The sequence below is a fragment of the Leucoraja erinacea genome, chromosome 3 (assembly GCF_028641065.1).
Source record: "Leucoraja erinacea ecotype New England chromosome 3, Leri_hhj_1, whole genome shotgun sequence".
NCBI classification, from domain to species: domain Eukaryota; kingdom Metazoa; phylum Chordata; class Chondrichthyes; order Rajiformes; family Rajidae; genus Leucoraja; species Leucoraja erinaceus.
In genome coordinates this window covers 74,525,184-74,550,808 of record NC_073379.1, presented here as the reverse complement: position 1 = coordinate 74,550,808, position 25,625 = coordinate 74,525,184, and the positions used below count along the sequence as shown (strand labels likewise).

The window sequence follows — 25,625 nt, the reverse complement described above, 5'->3', positions numbered from 1 at the left end:
AAAGAGGGGGTATTCCATCTTGATTCTGATGTGCCTTGTAAATGATGGAAAGCCTGTGGGTGTCAGGAGGTGTGTCACCCATTACAGGCTTCCCAGCCTCTTTCAATTAATTAAGGTTTTGAACACATCAAACACATCTCCTCTCAACCTTCTCTGCTCCAAGAGAGCAATCCCAGATTCTCTGGTTTGAATTCATAGTTGAAATATCTCATCCCTGACACCATTATGTATTTCCTGCATGCTTTCTAGTGCCTTCATATCTTCCTTCAAATTCAGTGACAAGAATTGCTCAAACATGTGCTTTATGCAGGTTCACTATAATCTATTTCTTCTTGCACTCCATGCTTTTATTTATGGAGCCGTTTGCTGGATTAACTGCTCTCACAACTTTCCTTCTCTAAAGATTTTGCACAATCACACTGAGGTCTCTTTCTTTCAGCATTTTAGTTTAGAATTTTACATATTATTAATGTTGTCTGCTCTTGTCAAAATATGCCACTTTTTCCATTTTGTGTTTAAATATCTTTGAACCTGGAATGATGGAAATTATATCACAGGTCCACAAAGGTCCTTCTTTGATTACTTCTGAATACGTCATTGAAAACATCCAGCAAATGACGTGCAGAGGCAGAAGTCCAAAATGACTGTTTCTGTGTGGACTCTTTTGAGAGATCACTCCTACAATACTGTGCAATGCATAGTGTTCAATACCCGGGCCTTGGGTGATTGCTGCACTTGTTTGCCATTGAGAAATAAGGGCCTGAGATGGTAATGGTGAGTGGGTTTGTGGAATGGATCATGGAAAGATCAGGGCTATGAAGGTCAGGTTGATGCATTAGGGGTGGGCTTATGCATTGCAAATGTGGGTGGTTATGGTTGTGGTTGAAGGTCGAGTGTGGGTTGCACTGGTGGTGTGAAAGGTGTGAAGCCTAAAGGAAGAGCTACAGGCAGGTTTGAAGATTTGAATTTAAGGAGTTTGTCCAGCTATTCCCAGCTGTTGAACTCACAGGTAGGTGAGCTGCCATGGTGTACAGGTAGTTCTGCAAATATAACCTGCATTGAGCACAGACAAAGTATGCATGAAGGAATTTCCATGGAATATACATGCCTTGGACTGCACATGTGTAAGTGGCATTATCTACTAACACCCCACCAGTGCCGGGAATCTGAAAAGAAAATAATGAATTTAGGAATAGCATCTATAACTGGAATGTAGATATCATTAACATTTAATCCCCGAGTGACCGATAATAGTGCAATAAGTGAATTAATTTTTACACTTTTGTTCATAAAATGAACATACCTCTCATTTTGAATTAAAAATGTGGAGATTTCTTTTATTTTACTTTCAAATTCCAGCCATTGCATTTATTGTTGTGACCCTGATCTCCTTTACCAACAAAGAAAAGTAAAGAGGATCAATAGCTGGCAGAGACTGGAATGGAGCAGAATGATTCAACTAGCAAAATATATTCCTGTGTTATAGATTTTGTTATGGTGAAGGATGAATATATTTAGCAATCATCTTTAATACGTATGCTTCCACTAAAGTTTCACTGGACCGATATGAAATTCTGTAATATTATATGTAGCACAATTCTCAATGGACTAACAGCAGTGTCAAGTTGCAAGTGTATTTACAGCTGGTCAAAGGTGAATAGTTCGGACTGTAAAGCTAGACCCGAGTTACCTTGGAGTTCTGCTTGATTAATTTTGGGAGGGAGAATAAATCTGGCAGGATTGTCAGAAAGATTTATCTTTTTGGTACTTTATCTGGAATTGATTTCCTTTGTCAGGAGACTGAATGGTCCAATATTGTCATGGAGGAGTATGGGGTTGGCTGAAAATTATTTAGGAATCAGGCAAGCTGAGGATATAGATCAATGCTGACTATAGTGGCTTAGGTTTAAGTTTAGGTTTATTATTGTCAGGTGTACCAAGATGCAGTGAAAAGCTTCCAATCAAATGAAATAATATTATACATCAATGAAAATAAGCCAAAGTCAGTGCCAATAGAAATTGTGAAGGGAAGAATCCAGAATGCAGAATTGTGCATCACTTTAAATGCTATTTCCAACATGGCTGTTGAATAAACCACCAGACAGAGAAGAAAACCCAATGTCCAAAGGTGGAACTGGGAGCACTTGAGGTTAATCTGCTGGAGGTGGGTGGGCAGGATAAAGGGTCAGCGTTTTTTTGCATAAGGAGAAGCAAGGTTTCAGGTCTGGAATGAGAAGATGGCCATTGGAGGTGGCGTGTAGTGAGCTCATTTACTGCAGCCAGAGGCCACGATCAAGTTTGGGGCAATGTGGAGAGGGTGCGAATCAGAAGACCATCTTGACTCGGTGGGGGAATAACCATTCATTCCTCCTGACCCATCAGATAAGCTAAAAACGAGAATGGCTTGAGGAAGTAGCATTTCCGTTCAGTCTTTCATTTCTTGATTTCCAATCCTCTGGGAAATCGTAAAGCAAAAGTGAATTTTAGATTATGCTCGCATTTGCAATGTGGGGCTAAATTTAAATGCGAGTGAATTGCCCAAGCTTCCTATAATGGAACATATGCTTGCTGCTATACAAAAGATGACAGACAACGGCAGATTGTGTTCTGGGCATAACCTCCATGATTAATCTTTAATTTCACCAAACCTTGCCCTATCATAATCAAGAAGGAATGGACTCCTTACTAATTCTTGCTCAATGGATTTGCTCACTCATACTAATCTACTATGCAGGAAAAATGCTTCAAACCAGGCAATAAATAAACTTGAAATAATATCAATCAATTTCGAACATCTGCGCTCACATTCTAGCCTTTCCATAAATTCCCGTCTCTTCAGATTGTTGGTGCATATATGAATCCAAATGTATATTTATTTAATACTTTGAGCCATATACTCTGCCTCCACATTAGGATGTGTTTTTGGATCCCTGTTAGGACTCAATTTCCACGTCCTTCTTCAAATGCCCTCTTTCTTTGCTGTAACATCAACAATTCTATGATCTCTTCCTAACTAGCCTCTTACACTTGGAATTTTCAATAGTTAGTTAGTCCAGAGTCAAGAGAGAGTCAAGGGTGGTTTATTGTCTGAAGGAGGGTCTCGACCCAAAACATTGCCCATTCGTTCTATCCAGAGATGCTGCCTGTCCTGCTGAGTTACTCCAGCATTTTGTGGCTTTCTGTGGTTTATTGTCATATTGCTGAAATGGAATTAAATGGCAGGAAGGTCCTCCAATATATGTAGTTACAAAACATATCAACCATCTGCAGGAAAGTAGCTTTTTTTCTTCAGATTTAAACATTTTCTATAATTGTTGTAGATTGCTGAGGGTCCACGAGAAATTGTGTGGCAAGTGCGGAAAGACATATTCCTGATCCGAAGCTTCTACATAAACCAGTTATTCTGAGAGATGCCAATATTAACATGCAGTCCCCTTAGACTGGGCCGAGAGAATGAACAGAAGGCACACAGAGCTGGACAAGATGCTAGAAAAGAGTGGAGGAGCAGCGACAGAAGTATTTCAGCGAGGGGCTTATCCCTTAGAGTATTCAGGGAATAATTCCCCTTCCTGAACCTCAGGAAAGAACAATGTATGAGATGCCTGCAGTATAACCTCACTGAGGTCTGTCTTTTGCAGCAGCCACAACTGAAATCGTAAAGAGGAAGTAGATTGCAATGACTGAAAAGGTAGCCATGGCAGCAACCTTTTATTTTCCTGTCTCCTTCTAGGCTGGAACTTGTAATATTAGTTTCTGTTCCACTGTTGCCTGTGAGAGATCATTGGAATTCTACTAAACGAGATCTAACTCCATTTCATTCACAGATATACAGAGCAAGCATGCCACTCCGCCATGGTTGTGACGTACACATGGTGCTGGGTTAAACCATAAGAGATAGGAGCAGAATTGGGTCGTTTGGCACATCAAGTCTGCTCCGCCATTTGATCATGGCTGACCTGGTTTTCATTCTCAACCCCATTCTTCTGCCTTCTCCCCTTAACCTTTGATGCCCTTACTAATCAAAAATCAACCAATCTCTGCTTTAAAAATTCCTAATGACAATGAATTCCACAAACTCACCACCGTCTGGCTAAAGAAATTCCTCCTCATCTCCATTCTAAAGGCACGTCCTTTTATTCTGAGGCTGTGCCATCTGGTCCTAGACTCTCCCACTACTGGCATTACTGACACTTCTTTGCAGACACCAAGTTGACTCTGGGATTTACTGGAAACAAGAGATGATACATGAGATGTACCATGTATGAGATGCATGGAAAATTCATTGTGCTGTACCTTGGTTGGTGCATGTGACGAATAAATTTGACTTTGACTTTGACCACAACCCAGAATCTCAAGGTCCATGCTTGGTGTGCTGCCTTCATTTATCAATAGCCGACAGTTCAGCCACCATGGCAAACAAGCGGCAGGGCTATCAGTGACGCTGATGATTCCAGTTTATCCATGTGCAGAACATGAGAACCATGTTGCTACACTCTGAATGCTTGTAGCACTGGGCAGAATAGGTATCAAGATCCCTAACGGACTGCTGCACTTTGTTCAACCTCACCATTATGATGCCCATATCTCAAAATAGCTCACACATGGTTGAGAAACAGGATCATGAGGAGAATCAGGGATAAACAGAGGAGGAGGAACATTGCCTCCTCTTAGTAGGTATGTTACAAAACCTACCTGAATCGCTATTGGGAATCTGCCCACAGCCAGGTCCGCGATTTTGGCGCTGTTTGGAGGGGGCGGGTTTAAAACGCGATTTTTACTAGGCTGTACTAATCGCAGATGTTCAGCCTAGTAAATCATTAACGAAACATCGCTGCAAGACCCGGTCGCAAAAGGTATTATTAGTTTTATAGGCCTCGATAATATATTTATAATAGTTTAAAATTACTGTCTCATTCCGCAACCTCTCGCAGCCCCAGGGTTTTATAAAGCAAACAATTAAAGGTATGTACCTTATTTTTACATTAAATGGGGCATATATATAACCCTATATATCAAGTTATCTATAGCGAGTAGTTCATTTTGGGCTTTTTATATCCCGCAGTATTTTTCTCGGCATTTGAGGGCACTAATCCAGCGCGATGTCAACGTTCTAAACCAGCGTGTTCACAGAAACCCACTAGAAAGCCGATTTAAATGGGCATTTATTTACAGCAATTGAACACTAAATTCCTTCCATTTGGCCTATAAATTAATGTAAATTAGATATAAAAATCATGTTATATTGTGAATTATTTGTGAATAATCTTTGGACACTTAGGCTATTTAAAAATGTTAATCTTTCCTTAAGAAATGGGCTTTTGACTATCCAAGATCACAGCTTTTTTGTAATGTCAATCAATAGGGAACAAGATGCTAATTTCCGAGTATGAAAATGGCCATAACTTTTTTATTACTTGAGATATGAAAATGAATTAGGTGTCAAATTAAACTTATTGTTATGCTTTATCTGATGGGATAAATTGCAGACTTGATTTTTTAAATCTCAAAATTTTGTAACATTGCTACTCTTAGCAGAGCTGGCATAAAAAGCTCATTCAACAGCAATACCAGTAAATATGATTCCAGTTCCCCTTTGCTGTATTTTCTGAAATCCTATGACATGTTAGTCAGTTTGTCACAAAGCAAAAATAAAACTACCAAAAATAAATATTCGAAATCAAATTTATAAATGTATAGCATATTGCATGAAAATGTAACCAATTCTTTCTGTACTACATCATCGTTGTCTGTTCCAATGATCTTAAGCTGCGTACCTTCAGGAAAGAAAGCTCTGAAGATGACCGGGTAAAGTGCTGAGCCTGGAAGACCAGGTTGTGCATTGCAATCTCGCTCCTCAGGAAACTCAACAGATCCCTACAAATATAATAATCCAGAGGGCAGCACAGAACTGCTGCCTTAGAGCAGCAGAGATCTGGGTTCAATCGTAACAATGGGTGCTGGCTGTATGGAGTTTGTACATTTTCCTGTGAACGCGTGGGTTTTTTTCCACGTTCCAATGACCTGCAGGTTTGTAGGTTAATTGGCTTCTGTAAAATCATCGCTAAGCTATGGAATAGAACTAGTGTATGGGATATCATTGGTTGGCAAGGAGTTGGTGGGCTGAAGAGTCCGTTTCCACGCTGTATCTCTAAAACAAAAACAGTGCCAGCAGTTTAAACTTGCAAGGCAGACTGAGCTTCTATGCAGCACTTTCTTTGATATTGAGTTCCACAACATGTCATGGATTTAATTGCAGATTTCTTCAGCCTTATTTTGTAACCTAAACATCAAATGCCCGATCTTGGGGTTCTGCAGCCATTGGCTCTAGGTGTTTGCATCCAGTCAAAGCATTGCAAGCTTAGCACTGTTTAAAATATAAATTACTTAAATGAGTTGGCAGGATAAGGTGTCATCCAGAAAACTTGTAATGAAGATGAGAGGCCATAGTAATGGGATGCAGAGTTGGTTCAGTGACAGGATTACAGTTTAGTGATGATGTATGTTTTCCCGTACTGGAATATCATTCTTAATTGGTCAGTTTTAAGTCATGTACACTCAGATTTTAAGAACAATGCAGACTTGTGTGTAGGTAACAGTCTTATAGAATTTGAAAGGTGCGGGCATGCACAAGATGCATAGTGCAGAGAGGCATGAAGATATGAAGTGAAGAGTATATATTGCACAATGTTGTATAGATTAGCAACGAGACCTTGATCCATATAAACCAAGGGTTTATGCCATGTCAAGTCCATAAGGCGATTTAAAAACTGTTTGGTTGCTTGTAGTAATGACTATTGTCTGGAATGTATATTCAATGCAACACAATTCCAGATTTGGAGCACAAAATATGGTTGCTGTTTTATACCAGGTTTAGCATTTCAAACTGGGAAACAAATCATTGGCACATGAATATGTCATGGATTTGTAAATAAAGATGCAAACGTTAGAACTGATTTTATCATGCTCCACCTACACCTACTATAGAAACATAGACATAGAAACATAGAAATTAGGTGCAGGAGTAGGCCATTCGGCCCTTCGAGCCTGCACCGCCATTCAATATGATCATGGCTGATCATCCAACTCAGTATCCCGTACCTGCCTTCTCTCCATACCCCCTGATCCCCTTAGCCACAAGGGCCACATCTAACTCCCTCTTAAATATAGCCAATGAAGTGGCCTCAACTACCCTCTGTGGCAGAGAGTTCCAGAGATTCACCACTCTCTGCGTGAAAAAAGTTCTTCTCATCTCGGTTTTAAAGGATTTCCCCTTTATCCTTAAGCTGTGACCCCTTGTCCTGGACTTCCCTAACATCGGGAACAATCTTCCTATCACTGTGATGTAATCCTTAAACTACGGTTTTAGATTGGGATCTTGGAAATGATAGGAGATTAATGTTCTGTGGCATTTGGGGAGCCCATGCTTCTGAGTTCTCTCCTTCCCACTGAAACCAGACATCAATAAATAATGGACATCAATAAATAAAGAAATACCAAAACGTGCTGAAACACTAAAGTTTAGCAATTGTACAGTAACTTGGTGCTGCAGCTCAAAGAATGAAACAAGATGTTGCAGGTACAAGTACTCAGTTTAAAAGGCATTAAGACACGTACTTGGAAAGGATGCTGGGATCCAGGCCCAATGCAGGCAAATAGGATTAGTGTAGGCAGACATCAGTCAGCATAGGTGAAGTGGGCCAAAATGACCTGTTACGATTTGATGATTCGATGGTCTAAGAATGAATTTTACTGTTTATTATTTCATATTCATCTAGATGATCAATTGACTCTTTGATTCATCTAGATGATCAATTGACTCTTTGATGCCCAGATTAATGAATGTATGTTTCTGTCTTGATCTCCCATTTATATGTACACCTGTTTTAAAAACACCTCTTATGTTATAAGTGCATCCCTGACATGGCCAGGTTTCATTTACTAACTTTGAGGAGATGACAATAAGCTATCGTCCTGAATTGTACCAACCATTCAGTTGGTGTACTCCCACAATTAGGCTCTAGACCCTAGAGACCATGAAATAAGGCAATATATTTACATGCGGAATGGGTGGCCAGCAAAATAATCTGGAATGTAGCATTGTTCCTATGGCTACCGCCCTTGAAAGTAGAGGTCATGGATTTGGGAAGTGCTGTTCAATATCTAAGGTGAGTGTTGACAGTGAATTGTGTTGATGGTGCACATTGATGGTGGATTGGTACTCTTTCAGTAGTGCAGGGAGTGGTGTTGCTTGTCATACCAATCAAGTGGGCTGCTTTGTCCTGGATAGTGTTAAGATTCCTGAGTGTTGTGGGGGGGGGGGCAACACTGATCCAGAGAAGTGGAGAATATTCCATCGCAACAGTGACGTGCCTTTTAGATGAAGGAAATGTTTTGGAAAGTCAGAAGATGAGTTGCTTGTTGCAGGATACACAGATTTGGACCTTGTAGCCATAGTATTTAGTTGATTGATGTAATCCAGATGTTGATAGTGGGGGACTTAGTGATGGCAGTGCCAGTGAATGTTGAGAGTTTGCGGTTAGTCTCCTTCCTGTTATCAGCCCATGCCTAGGTGTTGTTTAGTTCTTGCTCGGCATGGACATAATGTGTAACAAAAGTCAAGAATGGAAAGCTTATAAGCTTTTCTTCCTCACTCCCTTCCCCGAGTCAATTATGGTTCTCCACCTCTGTTGAGCACAGAACATAATTTAAACCTGAGATTTCCCTAACTTGTGTGCTTCAGTGCTACTGCACAACATATAATTAGGCAGAAGGAATTTATACCTTGATATTTAAAATACTATTGTAAAATAAATGAAAGAAAAAATTAATTGTTATGACATTGCACTAATTTGGTTATAAATTTAAAAATATTCTTACTGCTTGTAATCCAATTACAATATAGCGAAAAACTTGGGCAACAGATCAATAGTGAACAGTCTGCATGAGTAATATTCTTTTATCATTGGTATTTATTAGCTCTCTATGTGAAATGAACCCTTCTACAAATCAACATTTGGCTTTGAAGATGGGTGTATGGACTTACCTGTAGATTATAATTTAAGAGTCAACTCATTGAATTTTGAGTAAGCTCAAGTAACTTGACAGACTAAGTGGCCAATCCTGCCCCTACCTTTCCAGATTCATATGTCTATCTAATGTACATTTACTCACAATGATAATATTTTACCTTTGCCTTCATCTTCAGATGTAACAAGTTCTACTTCAAACAATCAATTTCTGTGTTTTCTCTGTATTCTAATTCCACACCGAGTATGCCTATGTCTTTGATCAAAATGTCTTCTGTCCACATGCAGTCTCCTTTTGTATGCCATTTGCAAGGGACTTGCTTTTGACAAAAAAACGAATTCTGATATGAAATTCAAAACACCATTAACATGAAATCAAAGCGAATAATAAACAAAGACCTAAATGTATTTAACTACCATCAAGCTATGACTGCCTCAAACCATGGGGCTTGATTAGTGCTCTGGTTTGTGTTCTCAGCTTTTGGGATCAGCTGCAACCTTTTTTGCGGAACAGGTTCTGAATTTTATAGGTTGGCATGTATGGGAATTAAAACATGCTGTAGAAAATTAACAGTGCACATGGGAATGTGCTTATTACCAATTACACAAAGGATCCTTTCAAGTGTTTTGGTAGGGAAAAATTGTGGAGCCTAACTTTTAAAAGAATTATGACATGTTGTTCCTGGAAGTTAATAAATATTCCATTATTTACATGACACAAGTAAAGGTTGTCAGTAAATTAAATCTATTGTTTAATTTGCTCCAACATGTACAGATTGATGAGTTAATAGATCTATGTTCATTATAATGATGTCGGTGCTAATGACGGGTTTGCATATGTATTTGATTTTAATAGATATAAAATTTTTTAGGTCCTTCTTCAGTAATTAGCACTGATGATGATTCGGCCAGTCCATTGCATCACGTAACTAATGGCAGCAACACTCCATCCTCTTCAGAAGGTGGCCCTGACGCAGTTATCATTGGTATGACAAAGATTCCGGTGATCGAAAATCCACAGTACTTCAGGAATTCCCATGGATTACTCAAACCCGACACTTGTGAGTACCAACGTTTTTCAAAACGTAAATGGTTGTAAATGGATGTTTGTGTCTATGCTGGATGGGCATCTCAGCCAGAGTGTAATCACGTTCGCAGTACAATGCACCTGAAATGAGTGAAATTGAAGCAAAAACAATGTGGCAGAATTGTAACCGCTATTTACACTTGAGTTTCTGGTTTTAAAACTTTATCCTTGGAAACCAGATTTTTTTCACTAAACTGGCCACTCCCACAATTGAACTAATCAGCATTCTGATTTTTCACTCATTATACCAATGGTATGTCCACAAAGACATTTAAAGTCTAAGATATTTTGGGGCATAAAGAGAAAACTCCAACAGGATTCTTGCAGGGAAACAGAATTGTATTGGGAAGCAGACACACCACCTCCTGAACTCCCCGAGGAATTAATCTATATTTATATCACAACTTTATAAAGATTTTGGAATGTGCCAGAATAGTACTTTTACCATGTAATTTCTGTTTCTTTTGAGCTAGCAGAAACAAAATTAGTAGGTCTATAAAACATGATGCCTGGCAGTAAAAGTGGTAAATCTCCGATTTATTTTTGTTCATTTGGTACAATAGGAAAGAGAGAGCGAGGCGTAGGCTGGTGAGATGTTATCATTTTTTCATTGTGCTATAACATTTTTCTTGTCTTATAAAATGAGCCACACAATCAAATTTGTCAATTTATCATAATGCTTTATTTTCAATACATTCAAATAAGCAAACAGCACATTAGGAAGTACAAACACTGATAGCAAACACAGTGCAAACTGGCATTGTCCTTTGATGTGCATAGGATTCAGTGGAAAAAAACCCCATAAAGTGCTGGAGTAACTCAGCAGGTCAGGCAACACCTCTGCAGAACATGGATAGGTAACGTTAAGGGTCGGGACCCTTCTTGAGACTGATTCAGTGGGCCGCTGATCAGGCTACACTTTACTCCATGCTGGCGCATCAATAAACATTTATTTCAGCTGGTATATTATGGCACATTGTTTCCATGTCTGGTAACAACCTCACGTTTTTCATTTATGTAACACCTACTTTGATTTCTTGTTTTGAGCAATTATAAGATTCTCCTCCACACTGGAACATTTGAAGAAAAGGAGCAGGATGTTGTGCAAGACCTGGATTTAAGTATGTGCAACAAGAGTAGTCAGAATAAATTACTGTGTTTTAAAGGTGCAGCAATATGTTCACTAAGTAGAAGGTACACCAGATCTAAATGTTCCATCTGTGTTTCTCTGTATCCACTTATGGCACTGATGTTGCCACTATACTGTGAAAACAAGGCCAGGGAGAATGAAAATCTTGCCAGAAAACAAGGAGTTGGAATTTAATCCAAGCCAATGGAAGGTCCATCAATCAATCAATCAAAATACTTTATTGACATTCAAAAATACACCAATAAATGCAAGTCTGAATGAAATTTCGTTACATCTGGCTCACCGTGCAACATAAAATAACAAAAGGATAAAATAGATAAAAAGATAAAATAGATAATAGTGGCGGCACATTACATGGAATTCAAGAGTCTGATGGCTTGTGGGAAGAAGCTGTTGCAGAACCTAGCCGTTCTGCTCCTTATACTGCGATACCTTTTGCCCGAGGGCAGCAGAGTGAACAGTCCATGATGGAGATGTGTGGGGTCTTTTATAATGCTGTTGGTCTTGGACAAGCAACGTTTGTACGCAATGTCCCAAATTGAAGGAAGAGAAGTCCCGATTATATTTTCAGCCATCCTCACCACTCCCTGCACGGACTGTTGCACTTTGGGTGGTCAAATGTAAGGGGAAAGTATACAGGTATCGGCAAGACTCTTAACAGTATTGATGAACAGAAGGATCTTGTGGTCCTTAACTCCCTGAAAGTGGCAACATTAGTAGATCGAGTGGTAATAATAATAATAATAATAATAAACTAATAAACTTATTACGGTCTCAATGTCCAGACAAGGTGCAACATTACATTAAAAATGCATTGCATATCAAATATCATAAATATATATAAAATCATGGTATATCACATAGAAACATCATAATTTATATTTAACAAAAAACCCACAATACTTAAGTTAAAAATCCAGCTTAAAAGATGATCAATGTCCTACAACGAGACAACGATACCAGTGTCTCCACAACTGGGATTCGTAGCGTGTAGTGCTAACCCTTATGTTTGTCAAGGCCACAAGAAGCACATTTTTAGAGTCATTTATCCTGCAAATTAATTTATACATGTGGTGTCTTAGGATAGCTTCTAAAGTACTGACTCCTGCAGCCACAAACATATTACTGGCACTACACCATCTAGGTTGCCTTAGCAGTGTTCTCATGGCATCGTTATATGCCACCTTTAGTCTCTGCATACTTGTCTTTAAATAGTTCGACCACAGGTGCGCAGTGTAGAGGGGTGTGCAGTATGCTCTAAATAGCAACATCTTCACCACATCTGCACACGCACCAAATTTACGCAAGAGGATATTTGCCTGTACATAAGTAAAGAAGGCATATGGCATACTCATCTTAATTTTCGGGGCATTGAGTCAGGAAGTCATGTTGCAGCTTTAGAAAATATAGATTAGTCACCATTTGGAGTACTGTGTGCAGTTCTGGTTGCCCCATTACAGGAAGGAGAGGGAAACTTTTGAGAAGGTACAGAAGAGGTTTACCAGGATACTGTTTGGATTAAAGGATATTAGCTGTAGGAGAGGTTGGACAAACTTGTTTTCTCTGGAGCGTTGAAGGCTGATCGGAGACCTGATAGAAGTTTATAAAACCTCTCCCAGAGTAGAAATGCCAAAACCTTGTGGACACAGCGTTAGAGGGGGAAAGGTTAAATGTAATGAGTAGTGCAAGTGCTTGGAATGGGATGATGGTGACGGCAGATATTATAGCAGCTCCCAAGAGGCTTTTAGATAAGCACAGATGTAGGGAATGAAGGGATATGGAACACATGCAGGCAGAGAAGATTAGTTTCACTTGGCATTATGTTCGGCACAGAATTTGTGGTGAGAGGTCTGTTCCTGAGCTGTTCTATGTTTTATGTGTTGTTTACGTTCTTGATAAACTGAGATATTCAGAAATGTAAGCAAAATTTTCTTGCTTAAATTAATTTCTAAATTTTCTAATAGCACCACGTTTTCAGAGGCGGGTGAACAAACACTAGGTTATAACTCCTAATATTGATGCCTGCACTTTTTTGACAACAGAACTGGATCACAGTTCCCCATGTTATTTCTGTCCCTCCTGGCTTAAAAGGAAATTACATTTGCTCTCTTTTAATTTGCTGGATTAGTTTGCGAATCTCAGGAATTTTGGACGATCATCACTTAAAAATCCACAATATTAGCACGTTTAGATGCAGGCTGAAAGGTCTTGGTGATTTCTCATCTTTTAGCTCCCTTAATTTCTTCACTAGTTTTCTTTACTACTATTAATTACCTTAAGTTCCTCATTGATATTGCATCTCACTATTTCTGATGATGTCTATTTTGGCAAATGCAAGACACTTGTTAATGAATCAGCTATTTCTAAACTCATCCATATAAATTAACCTGACTCAGCTGCTGATGGACTTGATTTCTGCTACTGACTTTTTAGAAGATTAAGGAAACTCTTGCCATCTGTTTTTTTTTACATTTTTTGCTAGTGTACTCACATCTGAATCCTCTTCAATCAGTATTTGTATTACTTTATTTTGAGTTATAAAATTCCACTGATCCTCCAATTTATCTTTCTACTTTGTAATATTATTAGCACTTTTAATTTACTATCGATTACGTCTTTAACTAACAAAAATGTTTATTTTTCATTGGTTTTTATCCCTCATTAACATGCATTAATTGAAAATTATACGTATCTATACATTTTTGCTGTTGTTTTATTTGCAGATGTTTTTTTCTAATTTTCCACTCTACTTTAGACTATTCACCCCACATTCCTTTTGCTGTCTTCATTTAAATTCCAGACACAAGATTTCATTGAATCGTGTCTCTTGAGCTCACTGTAAAAATTGTATATTTAATCACTCTTCCCCAGAAAACAGCTTGCAATCACGTTACTAATTCTGCCTCATTAGACAAGACAACCTCTAAAGTAGCTTGTGTTCAAGAAGGAACTGCAGATGCTGGAAAATCGAAGGTAGACAAAAATGCTGGAGAAACTCAGCGGGTGCGGCAACATCTATGGAGCGAAGGAAATAGGCAACGTTTCGGCCCAAAACTCTTCTTTAGACTGATGCAGGGTGGGGGGCGGGAAAAAGAAAGGAAGAGGAGCCTCTTCCCTCCAGCTTCTCCTCTTCCTTTCTTCTCCCCCCCCCCCTCCCCCCCACTCTGCATCAGTCTGAAGAAGGGTTTTGGCCCGAAACATTGCCTATTTCCTTCCCTCCATAGATGCTGCTGCACCCGCTGAGTTTCTCCAGCATTTTTGTCTACCTCTAAAGTAGCTTGGTTTGTTCATGGTTCCAAAAGATATTTCTCCAGAAATGTTTTATGGTTATGCTTCTCATATGATACCTAAGAATCCCTGGATTTCAAGACAATGATACATTGTCTTGTATAGAGAATTAGCTAACAGACTGAAGCTGAGAGATCTTAGAAGAGTGATCTTTTCAGGTTGATAACCTGTAACCAGTGGAGCATCAAAGGGAGCAGTGCTGGGACTGAGATGTGTACCAGATTTACTTATGGGTTGGAGAAAGGAAAGAAATGAATAATAAGCACATTTCCAGGAGTTCTAAAACAGTTCATGCTGAGATATTGATAGATTTAGTGAACAGGCATACATAAGTTGGTAAATGGATAGTGACGTGAAGTTGTTCATTTTAGTCAAAAGATTAAAAGAACAGTTTTAATGGGGAAAGACTGCAGAAAACTGCATTAGAAGGCATTTAGCGGCCTTGTATACAAAACACAGAAAGTCAGCACACATGTGGGGCCGGTAATAGGGAAGGCTAATTGAATTTTGGCCCTTATTTCAAAGGGTTTGAAGTAGGTTATACACCGTGGGCTATATACTGTAAATTTCTGAAGCACCATTTTTTCAGAGATCGATAAACAATCATCAGACTACAACCCCCAATATTCACCATTAACAGTTCTGATTCACCTTCCTAATGATACAGAGCTTTGCAAACCATGGTTACTGTATTTAAGGAGATATTTACAACATTGGAGGACATCCAGGGTAGGTTCACTATGGTACACAAAAATGCTGGAGAAACTCAGCGGGTGCAGCAGCATCTATGGAGTGAAAGAAATAGGCAACGTTTCGGGCCGAAACCCTTCTTCAGTCTGCACCCGCTGAGTTTCTCCAGCATTTTTGTGTACCTTCGATTTTCCAGCATCTGCAGTTCCTTCTTAAACACTAGGTTCACTATGGGTTTACTTCAGTTTAGTTTAGTTTTGTCACGTGTACTGAGGTACAGTGAAACATTTTTGATTGTGTGCTATTCAGTCAAAGAAAAGACAATTCATGAATATAATCAAGCCATCATCAGTGCACAGATAAAGGATAAAGGGTACAACATTTAGTGCATGATAAAGTCCGATAAAGTCCGATTAATGATCTCCAATGAGGTAGATGGGAGGTCAGGACTGCCTCCTAGCTGATGAGAGGACTTTTCAGTTGCCTGTTAACAGCTGGGAAGAAACTATCCCTGAATCTCGAGGTATGCATTTTTAAACTTTTGTATCTCTAGAGGGGAGAAGAGAGAATGACTGGGGAGAGACTGGTCCTTGATTATACTAGCGGTCTTGCTGCGACAGCGTGAAATTTAGATGGAGTCAGTGGAAGGGAGGTGGATTTGTGTGGTGGTCTGGGCTACATCCACAACTCTGCAATTTTTGCAGTCATGGATGGCACTATTCCCAAACCATGCTGTGATGCATCCCGATAATATCAGGATGCAACACAGGTGTAAGGTGGGATAGTTAAATAGGTTGGGACTCTGCTCAGTGAAGTTTAGAAGAATGGGAGGCGATTTTACTGAAATATATGACTTTAAATGGGATTTAAATCGAGAATTGTCCAACGCAGAGTAAAAAGTGGTGAACAGCATGCTACATTGGGCTTGCTAAAACATTTTGATATGTTCTCTCCAACTTTTGACCTTTCAAGATCTCTCAAGCCTTTCTCAATCCTTGTTCTAACAAGGACACAGCATATCCTTTGCCCACTCCCAAATACTGACAAATCACGTTCTAACCCTTGCCCTCCAATTGAATGATTCTCTGACCACCATGAGCTGGGAATTTGCAGAGCAATTTCTACTGCACATGGTATCTTGGATCCCAAATGTTGTTCAGTTGGTCAAGCTAAGAATTGGTAAATTTGTCTTGTGGGCCATAGTTTGGATATTCCTGGTATTAACTGTCCAGAGTTTTTTAGTCTTCTAATTAATCTTGGAATAGAGTAATCATAGTCCGATAATCCTGATTAAGGTTTCTGATAGCGTCATGAACCATAACACCAAAGACCAAACAGTCCTTGTTTGTTAAGGTTGATATCATCCCTTAAAGTATCAACTTTAATCTCAGCCATAGTTGTGGCTTATGTTACATCAGTTAACAAAACTTTGCATTCAATCAGTTCTCGATTGCTATGACAGATTGTCACTTTAATGTGCGGGGTCTTTTCATTTTCTATGAAGAAAGCATCCTTGAGTGACATTAACAGCACTTGGTTTATTGTGCTTGTGTCATGCCAAACATCTCAAAAACCTTCAAACAATGAGTTACTTTTGAAGTGTATTGACTATTATGAATGTAAACACATCAGCCATTTTCCTCCTTTATCTATAATAGCCAAGATATAAGCAATGACTCTAAAATTAGAAACATGTCCCGAGGTACTGCATAGATGAGCAACGATAAAAATTGAATTTAACAAAGCACATGGCAATGGGTTGAGTGACTAATATCTTGGCGAAGGCAGTGGATTTTATGCAGTGTTTCCAAGAAAGAGAGGGAGATGGAAGAGTATAGGAAAGATGAGGTGATGGAGTAATTTTAGTCAAATGGCAAGACTTTTGTGGGAAATCACAAGCAATTCAGAACTAGACATCAGGCATGATGTCAGAAAGCTGAGAGGCCAAGATAAGAGAGAGTCAAGAGTGATTAATTGTCATATGTGCTGCAAACTGAACCATGACATTTTACTTACTGCAGCTTTACCGGCAGATTAACGCAAAGCACAACACATAAATATACCATAAACAATAATACAATACATTATCGGTTATATTAGCTAATCAAACCATAATAGTGTAAAAACAAGGAACTGCAGATGCTAGTTTGCAAAGAAAGACAAAAAGTGCTTGAATAACTCAGCAGGTTAGCAGCATCTCTGGAGAACATGGATGGGTGACATTTCAGGTCAGGACCCCTCTTCAGACTGATTGTGGTGGGGAGAGAGGGATGAAAACTAGAAGTGAGGAGGAGCAGAAGAAAGCTGGGCAAGTAATGGGTCGGTGCAGGTGAACGGAGTTTTGATGGGCCAGAGATGAAAATACAGAAGCTGTGAAAATGAAAAATTTGCGAAATAAGAAGCTAGAGGAAGGAATATAAGTGGAAAGTGAGGCTGTGAGTTGGGGGGGGGGGGGGGGGGGGGGGGGGGGGGGGGGGTGGAGTTATAGGTATGAGTCCAGGTGGGGTGCAGGGGAGCCTCAGAAACACTTTGGGCCACTTGACCTCCCTTACAAGAATGTTTTCCAATCATTTTCAGTGTAACAGAATAGCAAAGAGGAACACAGAATTAGTTCATTTTGATGTATAAAAAGTAATTTTGAATATTTTTTACAAGCTTTATGTGTCTGGAAAATGTAAAATGTATTGTTTTAATAATTTGAGCTGTTTTTAATCTTTATTAGAAACTGTCATAGTCATTGCCAGCTAAGACAAGGACTGTGATTTAGCTGGCTGCCAATGTATTTGCCTGTTTTGACTACCGGGTTTGTACTGTTCACACCTCACCCTCCCAATTCACCTTCTACGACAGATAGCACAATGGGCTAAGAGTTCGGCTGGCGACCGTAGCCGGTTCAAATAATTTGGAGTGCATACTGTCGTTGTGTCCTTGGGCAAGACACTTTACCCACCTTTGCCTGTGTGTAATGGAATGTAATTACGGCGGCAGGCGCGGGCACACCGCGACGCCCTGTGTCTTTTCAGCGAGATGCTAAAAAATGCATTTCGTTGTTTTGTACTACCACTGACACTGACAACAATTGACCCATTTCATTTCATTTTTTTCTAAACCCAACCCTTTGGTTTTCTATTGTGTCTCAGAGAGCTCTTTCACCATGAGAGATTGGGCAGCCAATGGGCTGCACTTTTCTGCTGCAGGAGCTGTCAGTGGATTTCAGTGACACCCTCTTTGACTCACTAGAATCCCCTGGCCCAAATCTGCTTAAATTAGTGAAGGAGCATTTGAGATAACACTGAGAAAATTGAGTCCATTTGTTGAGAGCACCCGAAGGTCCAGCTTATATTGGAGAAGGGGAGAACTAGAATAATCATTGGATAGCTCTGATTGCTGCAATACAATTATAACAGCCGTGTAAGCTTTCCTGGAAAATATTGCATCTTCAGACTGTGGCAAGGCTAGGGTGAAAACCTGCATTTTCCGAAGTCTGAAGGCCAAGCATAAGATTGAAGTTATCTATTAAAACCCTGTTTTAATATGTCAATAAAAGTGAGCTTGGTTTGATAAATTTGCCTGTAAAACATGTGGAGACAGTTGTATATGGAGCTGTTATTGATGATGAGAAGATAAAACGAATTTCAATAACACCGTGACTGCACTCCAGAAGGATCCAGAGCAAAGGCAATATTTTACACAAAATCAATTTACTCCATTAATGCAAAAAAGTCCAATGATGCTTTTCAGAAGACTCTGTTTTATATCTTTTAGTCTGAAAATTTCAAGCAAAGTTAGAATTACTGAAGATAAATAAATGTTAATAGAATATGGTTGACAACATTGAGAACATAGGTCAATATCATCCTAACGTTCATTAAATCTGTCACCAAGAAATTGAAGGGAAAACATTTAGCTTTTAATTTCCTGAAAGTCATTGATGTGTAAATCAAAAAAAATGCTTGACTGAAAGAAAGCATCAGAAATGTTCTTCTTGTTATGTGCTGCAGCCACAGTTCTCTTTTGATCAGAAAATTATGCCATTGACTATAAATCCTGACCTTTTTAACTTCATAGCATTCACCACTCTGGTTCACTTTATTTTTTGGGGTTGCATGCATGCAAAAGAGAGTTGATTCCAAAATGAATGGTTAGTGATTTTGTACCCACCTAAATTGTGACAGCATGATTTTCCATCTCTTGAAATGTAGTCAAAAAATGGGACAGTTACCCAGTTTCTATGTATCAAATTCTCATTTCTTATTAGTCCAGTTGTCACCTTCTTGTCCTGGAAGCTTTAACTCTCCATGCTTCTTAAGCAATAAAAGTTCTTGACCTCATTGCTTCTCTGACTTTAGTTAAAACTCCTCTAAATCTCGGGAGACCCACATAATACCTTGCTCTTCCCAATGGCATTTCCCTTCTTAAAAACTTTCAATGATGCAGAACGTTTCTCCCTTATCTAGGTGATCTGCTGGCATTTAGATAGATTAGCTTGCCCTAGATGTCTTCTTATTGTGGCTTTACCACTCCAGTGATTGTCCTATGGGCTGGTTACATTCAGCTTTTCAATTCTCGCAGGTATTTACAGTGGCAGAGTGCAGCATCAGTGCTGTGCTTGCGTAAAGGAAGAAAGTGTTCCAGCAGGCATTGTGTCATATCAGTATTATAGAGTCATAGAGTGATACAGTGTGGAAACAGGCCCAACTTGCCCACACCGGCCAACATGTCTCAGCTACACTAGTCCCACCTGCCTGCGCTTGGTCCATATTCCTCCAAACCTGTCCTATCCATGTACCTGTCTAACGGTTTCTTCTTAAACATTCGGACCTCAACTACCTCCTCTGGCAGCTTGGTCCATACACCCACCACCCTTCGTGTGAAAAAGTGACCCCTCGGATTCCTATTAAATCTTTTCCCCTTAACCTTGAAACTATGTCCTCTGGTCCTCAATTCCCCAACTCTGGGCATCTACCCGATCTATTCCTCTCATGATCTTGTACACCTCGAAAGATCCCTCCCTCATCCTCTTGCACTCCAAGGAATAGTGTCCCAGCCTATTCAACCTCTCCCTTTAGCTCACACCCTCTAGTCCTGGCATCATCCTCGTAAATGAAACCTTTCATACTTGACAATATCTTTCCTATAACAAGGTGCCCAGAACTGAACACACTATTCTAAATGCGATCTCACCAATGTCTTATGCAACTGCAACATGACCTCCCAACTTCTATACTCTATACTCTGACTGATGAAGGCCAATGTGCTAAAAGCCTTTTTGACCACCTTATCTACCTGCGAATCGACCTTCAAGGAACCATGCACCTGCACTCCTAGATCCCTCTGCTCTACAATACTATCCAGAGGCCTACCATTTACTGTGTAGGTCCTGCCCTTGTTAGACGTCGCAAAATGCAGCACCTCACACTTCTCTGTATTAAATTCCATCAACCATTCCTCAGCCTTCCTGGCCAATCGATCCAGATTATTCTGGAATCTTTCACAACCATCTTCACTATCTGCAAAACCACCCACTTCTGTATCATCCGCAAACTTGTTAATCTTGGCCTGTATGTTCTCATCCAAATCACTGATGTAGATGACAAACAGTCTCATATGAATGTAGGACATAAGAAGCAAGAGGAGATCATTTAGCTCTTCATACACTGATACGTTCATACATTCATGTGATAAGAGCAGAATTTGGTCATTCGGCCCATCAAGTCTACTCTGCCATTTAACCATAGCTGATCTATCTTTCCCTCCTAACCACATTCTCCTGCCTTCTGATGGCAGTTAAGAAGTTTGCTAGTATGTTTTCAAGATATTAATATTCAATGTGACTCATTATCCCTATGTAAGTACATGGTAGCTCAAAGCAGAAAGTATTTGAAAAACTACATCAACTAGTTCAGCTTTATGCACTCCTCCACTGACTTCCTCCACACTTGATTTTCCTTTCATAAATCCATGCTGATGCTGCCTGACCGTATCATTATTCCCTAAGTGCCTTGCTTCCATTTCCTTGCCTGATGTCAATAGAATTGAAAATGCTGGAATAGATTCCATCATTTTCTTCTCTATTGACATCAGGTTAACTGCCTGTCATTACCTGTTTTATCTCTCCTTTCTTAAATTATATTGCTGGTTTATTTTGCTGCTTTCATTCTGTGGGAACTCTCAGAATCTCTTCCAGAAATTTGCCAGTAAATCCACCATCTGCGTAACTTCTTCCTTCAAAACTCTAGGATGAAGATCATCAGGTCACACAGAGAGTGGTGAATCTCTGGAACTCTTTCTTTGAAAAACTACATCACAGTTCAGCTGGTATTGAGGCCACTGACTTCTCTCCATTGGCTATATTTCAGAGGGACGTTGAGATGCCTGACCGTTGTGGCTAAGGGCCTTGCTTCAGGGGGTATGGTCAGAGAAGGCAGGTACTGGGATACTGAGTTGGATGATGCAGTCCATGATTCATATTGAATTATATTGCGGTGCAGGCTCGAAGGGTGGAACTGGCCTACTCTCTTCCAGAAATGTACCAGTAATTCTGCTATTCTTTCCTTCAAGACTGTTTCTATGTCATTGCAATGTATCAATCTAGAAAGTTCCATCAGAAAGTTACATCAGAAAATGATATTTAAATTATCTGCCATTTCTCTATCACCCTAAAGGTTTATAGTGTGTAGGAAAGAACAGCAAATACTGGTTTGTACTGAAGATAGACACAAATTATGGAGTAACTCAGCGGGTCAGGCAGCATCTCTGCAGAAAAAGGATAGGTGACATGTCGGATCGCAACCCTTCTGACCCGAAACGTCACCCATCCTTTTTCTCCAGAGATGTTGCCTGATCCGCTCAGTTATTCCAGCACTTGTTTCTATCTTATCTCTTAAGGTTTATCCGAGGTCCTGCTATATACTATTGTAGGAGTTGCAGGCAGAGTTGAATACCATGAATCTCTTCCCATTCTCACCACAGAAGGAAGTAGCTGATATGGTTGCTGAAAATGAGTGGCTGAGGATAATTTCTAGAGGAATGCTTGCAATAATATCCCAATAATTTAATGGTCTCCAGTAACTACTTCCATCTATAATTCTAGCCACTGGAAAGTTGTTCATTTGACTTTCATTGACCTATGTTCTGCTTGTACTTCTTAATTTTTTATTGTGTTGTATGATATCTTGAAGTCAATGACACTTCCAATCAATATAGCAATTGTGCATGCTGATCAAGGCTATTTATTGCAAGGGCATCTGCAGCCAATCAACTGGGATGATAGAGGTGGTAATGTCAGGGAGATTTAATGTGCCATTCTCCTTTGAAGATAATTTTACCCTTCCATCTTTTTTGCTTTAAATTCTGTAAATGGGGTGCAAAAAATAACCTTTTGTCAAAAACATTACAAATGAAGAATAGGTGCCTATTTTAAAATACACTAAAAATAAAATAGAAAAATTAAAGGAGAACTTACCGTTTGAAGTTTTATTTTATGTTGGAGTGAGGGACTACATGAAGAGCCCGGCAGCCCACATGCGCGTCAATCTTCAGAGCAACTGTATGAAACCACAGACCACTTGCACAAACTTAAACTATAGAAAGATTAATAACCCTTGACTTACCGAATGATCTTTATGAGAATCAGGGTTGGGAGTGGAGGGCACGTAGTCCCTCACTTCAACTTCTCATAAAATAAAGATCAAACTTCAAACGGTAAGTTCTCGTTTAATCTTTCTATTTTATATCGAAGTCACATGAGTGACTACGTGAAGCCTTCGAAGCTCTGTGGTTTCATGCAGTAAACCAATCTGTGTGTGAAACACTTAAATAGATAAACCATAAATGGTAGAAAAAACATGGGCTATTTAACAACAAGATGCTAAGTTACATAGATGTCCATTGTCCTTAATCAGACCACAGTCCCTATTGGCTTTGAGTTAGGACAATAACTCATGCAACACTGGTCAGAATTCTATCTGCAACAATCCAGACATGTTTAATGCAATTTATAACTTCTGAAAGTGCACTATGATAGCCTCCTGCTGTTGCAAGAAGATGATTAAAGGGGAATATCCATTCTATTGGCAGCTCCCCCCGATAGAGTGAAATTATTTTAATTCACTCCCACTATTCGCCGCTTACACACTATTCATATTGCGTTAGTCTGCACCAGCAATTTCTTGTGAAACTTTTGAATAACAATGAAGAAAACTATCCTTCATCTCATAGGTACTAGTAAGGTCAGTGTACCTGTATACATAATAAACACCCCCAATCTCTGATCTGATGGGTATGCTGTCAACTCCAAATTGTACCCAGCCGTGCCCGTTTCGCTTTATGAGATCATTTCCATTACAACCTACCCCCATGTTATATATGACCCAGAGATGCAGTCGGAGATTGAGTAAAGTCTGAATTATTTGTGCTGAAATCAGTTGCTAACAGCATAATAAACTTAAAAGATACTGCTCCACTTTAGGAATACAGTAGATGAATATCTGCATACTAATTGTTAGTGATACACATTCCACACTATTATGAGTTTTGGGTTTAGAGTAAGTGAGTAAGTTTATTGGCCAAGTATTCACATACAAGGAATTTGCCTTGGTGCAAATATTCATATAAAAGTGTTCATATAAAAGACACCTTGCATAACGTTAGTCAACAGTGGGTGAATAACCAATCATTTATTGTCCAACCTATAGTACGAGAGAGAATGACAAAGCAGCATGAGCAGTGTCAATTTTGCGATAACATAATCGCTTCTTGAAGCCCAAACTGAAAGAATCACAAACCTCTGCTACTTCTGTTTAAAAAGTAGCTCACATGTGTCCCTTCACAAATTTCCCATACAACCGTGCAGAGCTAGCTGCACGAGAAATAGGCTGAACTAGCCCCCACTTGTGACTTTGAGTAAGTAAGAGCGTCTTTCAGCCGCATTTTACATTGGACGCCCTGAATGAGCAGGCAAAATTGGTATTATTAAAATTCATGGTGCCTCATCTTTAATATTGTAAGAGGCATCTACTAATAAAACCCCTGAGTCTTATCAGCTACAAAAGCATGTTGTCTATAAACTCCATGACACAATGCCCTTTTGATCTGAGTAGGGCAGCATTAACTTTAGAATCTTTGTAAATAGGCTAGGCCAGAACCCCCTAGGCAGAGCCTAAAATTTCCACCACTGACTTTGGCATCTCACACACCAGATATATCTGTGCCTCTTGTGTATAAATATGGAAAAGTATGCATCTTCTAGATCGATTGAGGCCCTAAATCCTCTGAATCAGCTAAATTGCTGAATGACCATTATCCATCTTAAACTGGTTAACCTAACACATGATAAGACTAGCCAAATCCTAACCTGATTTGGCATGCTACATTTCTCTTCCCCTGAGAATTCTCAAAACTTTCTGGAGTTAAAGCCTTTCGACTTTGATTTTGCCTCAACTGATGGCATTAACCCACAAACCTCCAGTGTCTGACAGAATCAGAACATACACCAGAGATCCTTATGTGACTAGAATTGAAGCGTAGCATCCACTTGGTGTGGGAATACGAGTTCCCTGTCAACTCCTCACAGGCAGAGTCACACTCAGAGTGGAAAATATCATAATGCAACCATGAGCCAGGAGTTGCTGCCGCAGTCCTCTGCCTGGAACGACATATCTCTGTCGCCAGTGTGTGCAACACATTCTCTTCACCAAGAAGAGCGCGATGATCCTGGGCCTAAGAAAGGCCACTGGCTAGGTCTGAATTGAGTAGGCCTGGTATTCCAACCAGCCTCAGAATAATGATTCCTGCCGTTAGCTATATATAGAGGTGGTATGCCCGCCGGAATACTGAAGCCCTACCACATAGGATGGTTCTGCCATCCCCGCAGCCGCCTAAAATTCTCCCTGCAAGTCTTAAACTTTCAGCTTAAACTTGCTAACATAAGTCCTCTCCAAAGAGATACTTTGCAGGCTGCATGTTACTGGCCCTGCATGAATGAGCAATTTTTTTGGAATTAGCAAAGGCAATTTAGCTCCAATTGCGTATTACATAAAAGTGAGAATGCATCTTCTGCGCTACCGATAGCTGAACCCATCTACTGCCCTTGCAAAGGCTGAAATGACATCAGTGACCAGTCTTTGGATACGCAATTGGAGCTGATATAAAATGATAAGTCTTTGAGATCATATTGAAACTGTCAGGATTTTTGTAAGCAAATAGACGGTATTGTATGTGAAGGTGATCCTTTAGTTTATGTTCAGCACAATGGCGCAGCTGGTAGAGCTGCTTTCTCACAGCTCCAGAGACTCCAGAGCTCCAGAGCAACCTGACCTTGGTTGCTGTCTGTTTGCATGTTCCTCCTGTGACCACGTGGGTTTCCTCCAGGTGCTCAAGTTTC

At 39.7% G+C, this 25,625-nt stretch overlaps 1 protein-coding gene across 1 annotated transcript in view; it reads left to right on the top strand.

Moving 5' to 3' along the window:
• ntrk2a (neurotrophic tyrosine kinase, receptor, type 2a) overlaps window positions 1-25,625 on the top strand; it is a 223,625-nt gene that overhangs the window by 125,217 nt on the left and 72,783 nt on the right. Inside the window, exon 12 of the mRNA XM_055632947.1 lies at window positions 9,899-10,087. Within this exon, the coding sequence (XP_055488922.1) occupies window positions 9,899-10,087 (189 nt within the window). The remainder of the gene's footprint in view (window positions 1-9,898; window positions 10,088-25,625) is intronic.